The following is a 16,380-nucleotide window of genomic DNA, read 5'->3' as shown; positions in this document are numbered from 1 at the left end:
TACTACAGTTATATTTAATGCTTTAAATCTGTCCAAAATATGATATAGCTGATATACCAAAACTATCTAAATGAACTGCACCACTATCCAGATATCAGAAACACCTGAAAGATCATAGCCATAGCAATCACTAGGAACTGATAGACAACTTCATGCAATACTAAACATCAAAAGCATACAAGTGTACTGAAACATACGAGCCATGAGTAGAATGAAGTACACCTGCATAAGAGCACCAAAACTATCCATATTAAACCTCCCCTGTGTATGACAGAAACATTTGTTTCATTATTGACAACCAACAGGTACATAACCAAAATTGCCAATAACCAACCGATACAACTAGTGTCAGTATGAATGTTTTAACATCAATGACTACCAATACCAACAACATCATAAGTCACACTTTTGCTGGTATGTTTAGGTGGTATAGCAAGTTGGGTAGTAGTCCGGGATTTTGAAGGCCTTCCCAAAATATCAAGGGTCAAAAATTGAGAAAATTGATCAAATTTGGCAAAGTATGAAAGACTTGAAAAATTGGCAAAATTTGGCTAAGTGTGAAAATTTGATAAAAATGGTCAAGTTTTTCCAAGGGTCAAAAATGGATAAATCTGGTAAAATTTGGCAAATCTGAAAAATGGAAAAAATAAAATAAAATGTTTTGAGCCAAAATTGTAAAAATTTGCCCAAGTAAATTGCCATAAACAGGGGAAATGAAGGAAAAAGTATTGCTAAAACTAAAATAATATATCCTCCTTTTGTGTTGACATAGGAATTTGGATGCCACGTCTTCAAGTGTCATTTGTTGAAAATTGTAGTTGTGATAGAGATCTTTATCATTGATTTTATAAAATAGAAATATGGCCGTTATGGTCATCTTCAGCTGAAGAAGATATTTATGAGAATATTTGAGATAATATTATATATAGAGACACGTGTCATGTGAAGAGCCATGTATTTGGAAATATGAAGAGGCTTGTTTTTAGAAATCAAAGAGGCCTTCAGCTGTGATATGAAGTGTCTCTGAATTCTATATATACATAAGATTGGTTTGTATATACACGATATCAAGTGGAAAGAATTGTACGTGAACATTTATTATCAATGAAAGAGATATTTTTCTGGTGTTGTTGATGCGTGTTTTATGACCCACCAAACAATAGAACAAAATTCCAAAATATCATTTCCTCTCTTGAACAAAGTATTGTGTATGCTAAGATTGCAAGAAGATTATACGATGACTCCAAGGCTCCTTCAATGTTAGGTCGTGACTGTCAATGTCAGGTCTTGACTATGGATAAGCTTGGTGGTTGATGTGATTTGCTGATGATCACAAGGGGCCTTATGAATGTTTACTCAGATTCGTTTCAAGCTATATTGGATGTGGGAGCTATCTAAAGTTTTTGCAATGAAGTACTTTTTGAATTTTCATCAGTGTAACATGGGGACTTGCACCCCCCTCCCAAACCTTGAAGTACTTGTCCCTAAGACATCCCTGCATAGGGTACTTGAGTACTTGAGTACCCCCACCTGTGCCATTCTGCAGCCGTGTCACCGTTGGGGTGGGTACTTGAGTTTGTTAATATTTGATTCACTCCCACACTTAGTACATTCATATGCTCTTCATGATAAATTATTGATACAAATAATTAATGCTCCAAATGATTAATAATCTAATTTAATTTTGTGTCTGCAATGATCATTGATAAACTTCAGGGTTTGTAATCATTGAGATCGAGATTTAGGTAGGTGATAGGTAACTTGTACTACAGTTACAAGTTTGTATTTACACCTAATGTCAAAATGTAGGATAAAAAATATTTGACATTAGTGAAGATATGCATTTTATTAATTATTCACGCAAAGCAATTCATAGGCAAACTTGTATGTGGGTAGAAATTGAATGCCTTCGTTACTTGTTCTTTTGTCTAGACTAAAGATTAGTGTCACATTATGTGTAAAAGGATAAGGGAATTATTAATAAATTCAAGTACATTGGGATATCTGTGTTGGTATAATAATTTCTTGATACTTGTAATGTCCTTCCCAATTATGTGTTATGACTGAACTATTTTTTATTTTGCAGGTCCAGTTGTGATGGATACAGAAGGTTTTACTGAGAAGGGGATACAGCGAAAAGTTGCTGTACAGGCCCTCTTTGCTAAAATCCTTTATCTAGCAGAGGTATCAGTGTGCCTGGTTGATATTTAATTTCCTGCATTAACTCAAGTGCAATCTGCATTTATAATCAGCCAAAATTACTTGCAATTTAGGTGTTAGAATTACTTGCTATATTGACAAATAAATGTTTTTAAAGTCCACACATAATAGCTTCGCTCTTCAACAACCTAATTTTCATGTTTCATCACAGCAGTCAACAAATCCCCTAACACTGCTATAGTTTTGTTGTTGGATGTGGAAGGCCCACTATTCATGAGATAGTCTTGTTATACATGCTTTCTTTACTAAACCTTTATTTTAAGCTAAAGCATAACGTTTATTTACTTCCTGCATCTTTTAGTAACATGCCACTGTAGTACTATTTGGTTTTGATAAATAGCCAAATTCACTTGGGATATAGATTTTAGAGTTGATATTAAGACGGAATAAATTACGAAGTATTCTATCCTCTCTTGAACAGGGAAACTTCAAATGGTAACCAATATGACAATGTGCGGTCAAATAAGGCAACCCCAAGGTTTACATTGTGAACTAGTGAATTTGTGTTGGATATAACTTGGTAAATTTGATATGATATTTCTAGTAACACACAGAAGACTTATGCTATTCTTCCTGGATTTAATCAAGTCTCTTCCTTCAAAGCATGAATGACCTTTACATGGCAGCTGGAAATTAAACTGATTCTCCAATTTTAAATAAAAGAGAAAAAGGATTAAGGTTTAGGGAATTTAAGCTAACAAAATCTAATATTCTAAGGACAATGATAACAATGGATAAAGCTTGGATATTGAAATACCTTAAACCTGCTTCACCATGAGGAAACAACTATGCAAAACTTGTTGCAATCTCCAAAGGTAACAAATGATTTTCGTATTACAACATTCATCGAAATGCCAATTGACCGAAGGTACATCACAATTGAACTAGTGCTTAAGTGGGTTCAGGCCAACCATACACTACAATTTATTGAAGTTAGTTTCAGGGGGCTTACATATCTGATTCACAATGATGTCTCAAGTAATTCGCAGTATTATTTGAGACATTATATTATATTATATTAAATTGAAAATATAATTATATTAGATTGAAACTATAATTATATTAGATTGAAAATATAAATATCGTATTAATAATTATATCATATATATATTGGCAAAAGTGGACATAGCCATCATTACATATTATATTCATGTTTATTAACTGGTTCAAGGGCTCACGGAGGAAAGAATCAGAAAGAAGACTTCCAATCGTTGCATGTATACATAAAAATATTACAAAATGCCAAAATGCTTTGAAGATGAAGGATAGACATCCCTTTGCCAAATACAAAAGACCCATCCTAATCAACACCAACATGCCTAATCTCAATGGACTCAAAATTCGGCAAAACAAGTTTTATGCCAATTACATGTTTTGACTCTTGAGTGTTAAAAGCATAAACTAATACCCCAAAATTTACATGAAAATTTGGAATTTATTATTTTGCCAAATTACAAAGTAACTCATATACATATGAAAGCCTAAACTAGAGACCCTTTTACATACTACAAAAATTTGGCACAAGAAGTTCTGCTAATTACAAAACCAGGAGCATTAAGGTTACCCCGAACAAAATACATCACAATATACATTAATACTGGCAGATCCAAGAAGCCGCTGTCGCTGTAAAAAAGAATGTACGTTAATACTGGCAGGTTCAAAAAACCAGAGAAGTGGAAGCAAGCTGCTGCCGCTGTCAAAAAACCCAAGGTATATGAAGTGCAAAAGATCTTCAGATCAATATCCAATATCCCAACAAACCATGTCAAGTGATTTAAAAAAACCAAACAGTGGTACCACATAATTAGTCAACTTCCATATCCACCAGCCCATGAAGAACGCGCTGAGCCTCCCCTGGATAAGTATTGAAATTATGAGATGTATGAGGAAAATTAACCATGAAAGGATCCCAATCATTGAAGGATATATCTGCAAATTGGTTATTTCCAAATGTGGGCTCTCTGTTTACAGAGGAGGCCTGAGATGTTCCCATGGGCGAATGGAAATGTTTCATGACCCAGTATAGCCAACAAAGCATGAACCTTTGGGTATACTCTACTTCGCGTATTAGCATAAAAAATGAAAGCCCTTGTAACCTGCTGCAATGGCCCAACGTGCTGTGCATCCAGTGATTGTTTAATAGCATTGCATAGAGCCACAGTTTCCTCTTTATGAAGAGAAAATGGCAGGAAATATTCCCCCCACATGTGCTTCTCTAGCCCAAAAATAATACCTACGCACAGCCCTTGGTGATGGGGCACCACCCACATATATGAAGGAAGAACGAGTCTTCCTCTAAGGATTGAATAAAACAATAAATTATACAAATAATCTGAAACTTAACATGGTATCAGAGCGGGTTGTGATTAGTATATCTCCTAAAAATAAAAAGATCATTTTGTTGACTTAACATCAAATTAGAAATAAAGATTCTGAATAATTCCTCAATGGCAGGGCTTCATTACCTACAGTTGGTGACTAAGATAAAATGAACAAATGCAGCAGTGATTATACAGATTATGATTGACAATATAAGATTTATGAGCTCTATACATGCAATGACAAGTATAAATAGCCATGGAACAAATCTATAAAACGACATTGTCCAATGGCAAGGATAGCTCCATCCATTCACAACGATAATAAAACATCTCAACATCACTGCAACACATCACAACTGAGGACATAGAAGTAGCAGATAAAATTCATAGTGATAGCTTCTGCGAGAGAAGAAAATTTAATAGTGATATGTGATGTTGAGACAAATATTTGAATATTGTTACTCGTGAGGGATGACTGCTGTTGAGTGACTGGGTGCAAGGAATTCGTAGGAGTTTAATATTATTATTGGCATCTAATATTATCAAATTGAATTTTAGCTGGATTCCAGTGTTTGATGTGTGAGACACTGTTATGGTTTAAGCCGTGGATATTATTCTGAATGATAATTATTTACTATTTAGCCGTTGAGTTTAGCATATTGCTGCTATTATCTCAGTGTTTGTCACCAGTGATCATAGAAGACTCATGGTGGATTGTGCACCCATAATGTGCAAGTCCTTGTGCACAGTAGTTTCAAACCACATCAATATCCTATTGGACTCATAGCAGATGTTATTTATGAGGGAGCAGATACCTGCAATCATCTAATAAAAAGTGATTAGAGGCCCTATGTTTATTCAGGACAATTGTTGACGACATCCATAACTGCTAACAGGAGTGTGTGTAAAATTAGAAAGGCTCATAAATTGATTTGAGAAGTCTCTTTCAATTTATCTGCATTCAGCATTTACCTTTAGCAGTAGTGGCTATCTCACGGATTGAGTCTGAAGTCACAGGATATATACTTAACCATGAGCACAATAGGAAGTTATTCATTGCGCAAAACAACTGTAGGGGAATCCATGACTCGAGAGATACATAGCACCCAAATTCGAGTCGCTTGGAGCTGTGTTGGAAATAATATGACTCAACAACGACAAATGACAGTAGATTGGAAGGAACAAAATCACCATTGACTGGAAATTACAGAGAGCCACTGGAGAGCAAAGGCTCTCCCAAAGCATCCCCTACAATCAAATGAGCATTCAAGGAACATAATACCCAGTATCCTTCATACCTGTCCTAGGAAAAGGAATGAACACAGTGATTTATCATCGAAAAAGGGTTGCCGAAAGAGATCAATCTTCCCTTATTAGTGATTACCTCGGAGGTGTCACCATGGATGGTTATGGTCAAGACGAAATACTGTGGTTACAACACAAGGAAAGTCCTTACGAGAGCATGATTGGAGTACATACATAAGTGGAGAGCTCCATTTGCTGTCAACTCAGTGTATCAACATCACTGCCAAAAATATTAGAAATCCAATATCATTGCACAGGAAGTTGGTGGATGGTTGTATGCAGAATAAATTGCTAGAGTCTTGTTGATGGTATTTCTATATGAGATTAAATAATAAGAATACTTGCTTGGAAGCAGTGTATAATAAGGTGGAGCACTTGGAACCATGATCGTTCACACTTGGAGTGTGAGCAATAGCTTGGCATGAGAGTTCAACGTCTAAGCCGTATACGTCTTTTTACAAAGATATTGGATGATATTCAGAAAATCAAGCCTGCACTAATCCTGATTGAACATCTGATCCTTTCCCTATCTAGATATCGAAGGCATGGCAATTTCAATGCTTTATTGGGTTTAGAACCACTAACCAGTGCTTTAGAAACTATGAGTCCGAGGGAATATCAACCGAAAAGGGCTATCTTGGATATTGGACATTACAAATCCCTGTCTAAGATGTAAATAAAGTCATTGATCTACAAATCAAGAACAGACAAAAAGATGGATTGAGAAGCATAAGAATGATTGCATTCACAGGGAGTTAAATTCCAAAAAATCATGGCATGAGTGAAGAGCTCTAGATATTATTTAGGGCCCATGCTCTTAATGCCTCAATACTTCTGAGATTATTGATTGGGTCAAAAGAATCAATGTTTGACCATGGTCCGCTTTGAAATTCTGCTGATTGCAGAATGAACTCAAGTAATCATTGCCATATTCATTTTTGACGTTGTCAAGAAAACTCTATTATTTGGTAGGGATAATAGCTTTATGTGTTCCCATAGCTGGATCCCATTCCTTGATAGGTTGAGGTCTTTCATTTTGAGGCATTAATCTAGCAGGAAATTGTGAATGTTTGTCAATTTCCATACTAATTGTGCCCAAATGAAATGGCATTGGTGGTCGTGTGGCAATGTTATGTTGCTGTTGCAGATTAGAGGTTTGTGAGACTTCCCTAGAAATAGTCAAGGCAGTTAAGATGTCTGAGTTGGCCTTCTTTTGGGAGCCCCACCAGGCTTCTGCTACCATTTCAAATGTGAGATAATCTGCATGCACAGCAGCCAATTCAGATTGAAGGTATTGAAAATTGGAGTCTTTCAAGCTAGGTTAAGCGAGTGGTAATATCGTTGTTATGTTAATTTTACCAAGCACAAAACTTTTGCTGCGAGAGTTCAGCAAGTTGCTGTGAAATGCAAGCATCATGCGAGATAAGAATTTGTTTGCACAAGCAAAGGTTTGTCCACTTAAGTAGTTTGGACCCAGAAGGAATATCACGGCCAATGGGAGCAACATGTTGCAGCCAATATGGAATACGTGTCTTTTGGGGCTCATCTATATGCATAAAATCATAGTATTTAGGAATCAATCCAGGAGTATATAACATACCATGTAATGCGTCATTCTGGGCTTCTGTAAGTTTAAGAGCAGATACAGGGTTTGATATAGGTTTAGCAAAAAGTATGTGAATGTGGCCAAGACAAAACCTATATGAGCAATCTTCACATTTTAGCCATCTAGAGTCATCAACCTCAGAATAAGAGGTGTGTGGACAAGCTTGCTTGAGGGAGTGTTGTTCGTCGAGCTTCGAAAGCTGTGGAGGGCATGTACATTAAGCTAAATAACTTTGTCTAGGTAATTGAGGTGGGTGTAAGCTTATTGGATCATCTGATTCAACAAAATTAATGATGATAGAGTGTGGGGTTTCCCTTGTAGAAATTCCCCTTAATAACATAGGCCTAGATTCTTGTTGACAACCGTTAAACAATTCAACAGACCAGGCTTTGGTTAGCTGGATATATCTCTCCATTTAAAATTTGTAGGGGCTTGCAATAGAGGTGTAGTACTAGAAGAGGTCTTAATTGTAGAGAATTGTTCATGGACCAGAAGAAGTCACCCTGTTGAAAAGTGATTTAGAGAAAACCACTATCAATATTGTCATTGGTGACCAAGGATTTCCAGAGCATGAATGAAACTACAAGCATCATCAATGTCAAAAGGTCTGAAAGAAGTATGGATATAAGGTAGATAAAAAGAAGATGAGTAAAACTTGGCTTGGCACTTGGAAAAAACATCATTATGCAATCTATGTCGGAAGATACATGATAAAGCCTTCAAAACAAAATAAAAAATATAATGGTCATCACGTGTACCTACAGGTTTGATATAAAGAACTGACTTAAGATGTTAAAACAGCACCCTGTATTTGAAGACTTTATTGAATACACAAGTAAACTGTCACAAAAGAAAGTTAATTTCAACATGGTCGTTGACTTCATAGGCACAAAACAGAATCAACAATGGAGAATGAACGTAGTAGGTATGCATTATAGAACAAGTGAGTGCAGACATTGGTGGGAAGGCTGCCTTGAGTACACATTTCTACGATGTTCTCAAAATAGATTAAGAGATCATACAACATTCACAAGAGGGCAATAAGCACTGGACGGTATCGGAATTAATAATATTGTTCCAGAGTAGCAGATAATAGCCTACGAGATTTACCTTGAGATGAGTCAGAAATGGCTATCATATTCAGTGATTAAAAGAAGCCAATCATATTTTCAGAAGACTAACGAATGATGCCAGGGTCAATCAAAACACGGGCTAATGATTCATAATTTTGGTGCTATCGGGTTTAGGTGATTATTACAAAGAACAAAGCTTGTATCCAAGTCTATCTGAGTTTTGAGGAGATGATACCAAAGATGCCATTGGGACAGTTGAATAACAATATATTCAGCAACTAACGGTTTTATAAGAAGCTATTGATATATACAGCATTGATTCTCATCTATGAAGAAATTAGAAATCGGTACTTTATTAACATCGACAAGTCAGGGAATTAACACAATGTTTCACAAAGTTATTCATGCCAATGACTGTGAACAAGGATGGAACAAGACCATGGAGCAATGATGGTGAGTAGACGAGTTCCTCCATTGATTTACATGACGGTTCGTAAAATGGTATCAAGACAAATGAAGAGCCAGCATCAATGTTGTGTTGACGCTGTCAAGAGTCTCCATAAGCTATTGACAAAGCAAGCATTCAAATGAAACAACAGATAGCATTTAGAATCAGACTCACTGAAAAGATGTTGTTAAACAACAATGGCTTTAATATTAGAAGAGGAGTATGGTCTTGAATGAAAGGAGGGGAATCATACAACTTGACCAAATTCTCGATGAGAATAGATTATAAAACATCACAGAAGCAGCGTATAATGCTATGCATCACATCGGTGACAATACAGGAACAGCGATAGTGTCGTGGGTTTAAAATGAATATAATAAACCATTTACTCACAACAATGAAGGAAAGGCAACAAGGAAATGGTATTAATGAAGTTAGAATCTCTCAGGTTGAAGAACTGAAAGAACTTAATACACATAATCAGAATAACTACTACAGGGATCTAAAGCATACAATTGCGATAGTGAGGTGATACTGAACACGTTGTCATAAAGGAAATGAATACAAAGATATAAAGTGCACTTAGTGTTGTCTCCGTAACTTGCTCAAATTGAGTTTCTTGTATATTCCAGCAGTGCTATCTACTCTTCAGAGACGACAAGTCTTCAGCCAGTATATATATTCCTAGTCAGCTAATGAGAAGCAATTTGTTTATAATATGATGACTAAGCAATGGAGTTTAAATGGTGGCATCGACAAATAGTAGTTGATGCATGGCATACGATAAACACATTATGAACAAGACAAATAAAATCAGTGAATAAAAATAGCCATGGTTGTGATATGCTAAGATTGCTATTAATGTTATAAACAAGGCGAAATAAGTATAAACTATGAAAGGATTCATTCATTTAGAATTCAGAAGTCGTGTCTTTTACACATAGTTGGAAAACTTGCCGAATACTCGGGCGAGTTTCAAACACTTGCCAAGTTTTTCCCAGAAAAACTTGCGGATTTCAAATGCTCAGCTGGGGCAAAAAAATTGCTGATTAATCGGCTAGTTTTAATTAAAAACTTGTGGTGACAATAACTCACACGATATGGGGCAAAAAGTTAGTTTTTTTGCAACGCCAGTTGCATTTGTGCATTCTAGAGGCTTGAGGCATGGAGAGAAGAAGGCTTGGAGGCATTCTTAGGTGATTGCAAGTGATTCAAAGTGGATTTGAGTGGATTTGTAGAGGACTCTAACTGGTTTTAGAAGACAAATCTCTTTCCAGGTATGTTCTTTTTATCATAGTTGGAAAACTTTTTATAGTTTTAAAAAATGTTCCATTGTTTTTGTTGTTGCTTGTAAATGAATTCAAATCATTTAAAAGCATTTTAACTCTATGTCTAAATCATTTGAAAGCCATTCAGCTCTATGTTTGAAATTTGTTTTGAAGAATATGTAAGATTTTCTAAAAACAAACCCTAGTTGTTTGTTTACTTTGTTTAGTAACTAGTTCATACTCATAGATTTAAGTTTCTAAGTTCTAAGTTCTAAATTCTAACTTTGTTTATTCATTTTTCTATAAGTTTATGTGTAGGGCAGCAGTTAAGCATTAAAAAAGCATGATAAATCCACAGGAAGAGTGGCCACAAACACCATATCCATCTTGATATATAGGCACTCCGCTTAGAAATGCAAGAGATAAGGCATGGCGGTATGCCTATGAAGCTCCAAATGATGTTGGGAAGGTTATATGCATTCCATGTGAAAAACTTATTCCTAGAGGCATAAACCGCTTCAAATACCACTTTGCAGGCATAAAGAAACATGATTCAAATCCTTGTCTCAAGGTAATTGAAGAAGAAAAAAGATTCATCAATGTCCTGCTTGCAGTTGCTGAAGAGAAAAAATTGAATAGGGAGAGGGCAAAATTAGCTATGAGGGCAGCCATAGCTGAATCTCAAGGAGCTCCTTTTGATACGCAAGAAAAATAAGAAGCACTTGAGAACATAGCAGGATCTCTTCGTGGCCCATAGATTCACAAACAAAATGCCTCTTTTGCCGGTTCCATTTCTTCTACATTTCTTAGTTCTTCATCGCCATTCGCTTTAGGGATAGGGAGTTATTTTGTGTCGAGGAACACAGCTAGATTACAAGCATCATTCGAGGGCACTGGATGGTACAAGGAGGTGCATGAGCAAACTGATATTGTACTAGCTGATTTTTGGTGTTTCAACAATATCTCAATGTATGTGGCCGATAGTCCCTATTGGTTGAATTTGGGGAATGCAATTTCAATATCGGGTAAAGGGTACAAGTCGCCTTCTTACAAGGATTTGAGTGGAAGGTTAGTATTTTATTATTTAGTAATTGTAAATAATTGTGATTCGCTTCAGTTCATTGTTATATTTTAAATCTTAATTGTTATTTTCTAATTTTTACTAACACTTTCATATTTATTACACCTAAATTTTGTAGGTTGCTTGACCATGCAGTTGATAGGGCAAGAGTATTGATAGAAGACAAAAAAAAGAGTGGAAGAAATATGGCTACACCATTTTATCTGATGGGTAGACAGATGGAAGAAGTAGAACCATTATTAATTTCTTGGTTGCTTGCAAAGATGATGTGGTGTTTTGGAAATCTATTGACGCCTCCAACAAAGTGAAAAATGCACACACATTGGCTTTAATGTTGGAGAATGTTGTCATGGAGGTGGGTGTAGAGAATGTGGTGCAAATCATCACAGATAATGCAATAACATATGTAGCAGAAGGTAAATTTAATTTTTATGTTCAATATGAATCATGAATGTAATGCCATGGTATTATTAATCTAGATTTGATGTAAATATGGAAAGTTTGTATCTAATTATTGATTTTTTACTAATCTTTTAGGTAGAATCCTCCAATAGAGCATCCCACACTTTTTTGGTCACCTTGTGCAACACATGTCCTTAACCTTCTTTTGGAGGACATAGGAACACTTTATTGGGTGAGTCCAGTTGTGGAAGATGCTAGGCGAGTCACCAAATATATCTATAATCACCCATGGGTTCTTAGTTTGATGAGAAAGACCACTAAAGGCAAAGATTTGGTGAGACCCGCAATGACAAGGTTTGCAACGGTGTTCTTGATGTTGCAAAGTGTTCTCAACCACATATTGGCTTTGAAACAAATGTTTCTGTGTGCTGATTGGGTTGCTTCACCTTACTCAAAGAAGCCTGAAGGAGAGGCTGTGGCTTAGATAGTCTTTAATGAAAGGTTTTTTGCAAAGGCTACGGAGATTGTGGAGGTAACTTCAAGAATCAAAACATTATATTTTTAGTCTTTAATGAAAGGTTTTTTGCAAAGGCTACGGAGATTGTGGAGGTAACTTCAAGAATCAAAACATTATATTTTTAGTTGATTCATAAGTTTCATTATTAAGAATCTTTTAGGTAGAATCCTCCAATAGAGCATCCCACACTTTTTTGGTCACCTTGTGCAACACATGTCCTTAACCTTCTTTTGGAGGACATAGGAACACTTTATTGGGTGAGTCCAGTTGTGGAAGATGCTAGGCGAGTCACCAAATATATCTATAATCACCCATGGGTTCTTAGTTTGATGAGAAAGACCACTAAAGGCAAAGATTTGGTGAGACCCGCAATGACAAGGTTTGCAACGGTGTTCTTGATGTTGCAAAGTGTTCTCAACCACATATTGGCTTTGAAACAAATGTTTCTGTGTGCTGATTGGGTTGCTTCACCTTACTCAAAGAAGCCTGAAGGAGAGGCTGTGGCTTAGATAGTCTTTAATGAAAGGTTTTTTGCAAAGGCTACGGAGATTGTGGAGGTAACTTCAAGAATCAAAACATTATATTTTTAGTTGATTCAAGTTTCATTATTAATTCATAACTTACTATGTTACTAACTAATTTGTATTTTTCAAATTTCAAATGTAGATGTCTATGCCCCTGGTTAGAGTCTTGCACATATGTGATGGGCAACAATCCCCAATGGGAGGTCTTTATGAGGCCATGGATAAGGCCAAAGAAGCTGTTAGAAACTACCATCATGCAGACAAACTCATATTTGACCCCATTTGGGAAATAATTGATAGGAGGTGGAACAATATGCTCCACCAACCCATTCATGAAGCAGGTTCCTTCGTCAGCCCCAAATTTAGATACTATGATTGTCCTTGTGATTTTACTAAGACTTCATTTTGCTTTACTTTTTAAGGTTCTGTAGTAAGACTTGATATCATTTTCTATTTGTTTTAGGGCTGATGATTCCTACTCAGATCCTAACAGAGAGGTCATGGAAGGTCTCTCTAAATGCATTGAGAGAACGATATCCAATGAAGTGGAGAGAGACCTTGTTGTGACTGAACAACTTATCTATGTGGAATCGAGGGTTGATTTGTTCTTTTCTATGTTAGCAAAGAGAGCAAGAGCTACTCAAGCACTAGGTAAAGCGTCAAACTTTAAGACTTTTGCAAATTGATAAGTTGTGTTTTTTGATTATCTTTTTTCATTGCTTTATAATTTATTATAGTTTGTTTTGTAGATGGTTGGTGGGCAAGTTGGGGTGGCAATACCTCCAATTTAAAGAATTTTGCTCTCAGAATCCTATGCCAACCTTGTAGCACATCCCATTGTGAGTGCAATTGGAGCTTATTTGAGTCCATCCACACAAAGAAAAGAAACAAAATAACTCAAAGACGGCTTAATGACCTTGTTTATGTGCACTATAATCTTAAGTCGTGCATAAAAAGGGCACAGAGTTCAGTACTACTTGGTCTACTTGATCTGGAAGAGATAGATCCTTATTTTGATTGGACGACATAAGAGCCAGATGTTATGAGGTTTTCACACCATTGCTCCAAATTTTTGGGGAACCCCTTTTTCGGGCAAGCCTTGGCAATTTTTGCAGATTTCTGGAATTTTTCGATTGCCTTGTCAAAATTTGGAGTTGTCCAGAGGTTTTTGAATTGACAATTTTACACCTTGGACGCCTTCGGGCTAGGATTTTATTTGGTTTATTTTTCACTCGGTGCGAAACTAGATTTTCCGGAACATGTAATTTTGTCCTTATACAAACAGAATTCAACAACATTTTTCGATGGTTAAAATAATATCTGGTAGGATAAAATTGCAAATTTTGGACTTCGATGGATTTTGAAAATTTGATTTAATTGAACAAGCTTGAGCATTTTCAAAATAAAATTTAGATTTAGTCGTTTTGGAAAATCTTGAATTTTTTCGGTGAAAAGAAATTTTGATAGTGAAATTGCATTTAGAGTTCCAGGAAAATGATTTATTTTGATTGAAAGTGTATCGCAAAATTGAAATTGGATTAAATTGCCAAATCTCATTAAGTTGGTTGAAATTTTGTCTAGAAGATTTTAGAAATGTTAAAGGAAATTGGTAATTTGGAATTGAAAATTGATTTTGGCTTGCTAGATTCAATTTAAATAATATTTTAATTGCCAAAATGTTGTTAAATGAAAATTTTGACATCTCCTAAGCTTACCTTATTTCTATTTTGCAATTTTGGATCAATCTAGCAATTAAAGAGTCAATTTCACAATGGGGCTTGGTTATTTTCACTTTTTATTTAAAATTGGGCCGTCACTGGAGGTCTAACTTAATTTTTGTTTCCCTCCAGGCAGGTCGGCCCACTCTGGAGATCAACCGGAGAATATAAGAAGGGGCTTCCCCTTCTTATTTCCTCATTCATTTCATCTCCTCTTGCTTGGTTGTGCGATTTTTTCCTCCAGCTGGTCGAATTCCTCCTTGGCAGCGATTTTTTGAGGATCTGATTTTGCATTTTGGCAGCGATTTTCTTCCTTGGATGGGTGATTTCTGCCCTAAGGCGATTTGGAGGAGCAGATCCGATTTTTGCAAGATTGGGAAATTTTTTGAGGATCTGATTTCTTCCTCCTTGGCTGCGATTTTCTTCTTCCAGCTATGGCGATTTTATTTGGAGGTAAAGCGGTTTAAGGTCTCATTTTTTTTGCATTTGTAGGTGAATTTGGAAGGTCGAAATTGTGATTTAGGGTAGATTTTGCAAGCAATTCATTTGCTAGGGCATCATGTTTTGGAGGAGGATTGAAATTTCTGAGATCTGATTTGAATTTGAAGAGGCTCAATTATTGGTAGAAGGCAAATTTAAGGTAAGATTTTTGTTTATTTTTAGAGGTGAAGATTGGTTTTAAAGGTGGGTTTTATTCCTTGTTCTTGCTTGGTTCGTTTCCCTTATCTTCTTTTTGCACTTTTCGTCCACCACTTCATCATTTCCATTGATAGGTTAAAGTTGGGAGATATAAGTGTAGATTTCATGATAGGACACTTGGAGAGGCATAAATAAGCTAGACCACCCTGGGATTGAAGTTCGGAGATATAAGTATAGTCCATCCTAAGATAACGAAGAGGTAGAAATAAGTGGTAGTCCCACCCCTAGGATTGAAGTTTGGAGATTGATAAGTGTAGAGATAGGATTTGGCGAGACAAAAATAAGGTAGATTCCATCGATAGAAAGAAGGTTGGAGATTGATAAGTGTAGTGCATATCATTTAAAACGAAGGAGCAAAAATAAGTATTTAGGATGGTAGATGTTAGTGCAAGCAAGAACCCAAAGGAAACAAATACCAAAAAAGTTAAGGAAGACACGATGCCTAAGACCACCTTCTTCTTGAAAGTGAGGCAAATAAGTGATACCAATATCGTCACGGTGAACATGGTATAATTGAAGGATAGATTGATGGAAGGACAATCCCCCATGACGAAGAAGATCTACAAGAGCGGAATTGTACACGCGGCGGCTTTCCCTCCTACCTTACCTTGTCCGGAATTGGTAATGGAGTGTGCATCCTGGTTTGATATTGTGACCGAGTCCATCATTTTTTGATGACGGGAAGAGAGTGTTGGCTAACATTAGCAGACAAGTGGTCAAAGAAGTATTCAATATTTCCAAGCATAAAGGCATGACTGTGGTAATGATGAATCAGGCGACCAAATTCTTTCAAGATAATTAGGAGGCTTACTTCATTTATCTAAAGCAGAATTGGTTACACAAAGCCAAGATTGGAGTTATCAGGTCATCAAAGCTCACCCGGTCAGATTTCAAATCAGAGTATGGTGACCTTATTGTGCTTCTCAGTCGGATCATAGGCATGGTGCAATTCGAGAACTGGATGTGCTATTTTATTGTTGAAATTGAAAATGGAAAGAGAAAATTTGATTGGGCTAGAATGATAAGTGAAAATTTAGAGTTGCAACTAAAGACAATACAAATTCAAAAGCAATTCTACATGGGGTCCTATCTTTTCTATCTGATTGCGAGACTATATGAAAATCTTGGACTTAAGGCCTTAGGAGTGATTGCCAATGGGCCAGGGCAATGTTTGGTGCATGAGTGCCATCCACAACTT

General features: G+C 36.2%; 1 protein-coding gene across 1 annotated transcript in view; it reads left to right on the top strand.

The window, feature by feature from the left end:
* LOC149547114 (ribosomal RNA small subunit methyltransferase J) overlaps positions 1-16,380 on the top strand; it is a 121,359-nt gene that overhangs the window by 72,773 nt on the left and 32,206 nt on the right. Inside the window, exon 4 of the mRNA XM_089791521.1 lies at positions 2,087-2,184. Within this exon, the coding sequence (XP_089647647.1) occupies positions 2,087-2,184 (98 nt within the window). The remainder of the gene's footprint in view (positions 1-2,086; positions 2,185-16,380) is intronic.

The sequence above is a fragment of the Cupressus sempervirens genome, chromosome 7 (genome assembly GCF_028749045.1).
Source record: "Cupressus sempervirens isolate cs-2001-9-10 chromosome 7, ASM2874904v1, whole genome shotgun sequence".
Classification (NCBI taxonomy): domain Eukaryota; kingdom Viridiplantae; phylum Streptophyta; class Pinopsida; order Cupressales; family Cupressaceae; genus Cupressus; species Cupressus sempervirens.
The sequence above is the reverse complement of the archived record's forward strand: the minus strand, read 5'-3'. Positions and strand labels throughout refer to the sequence as shown.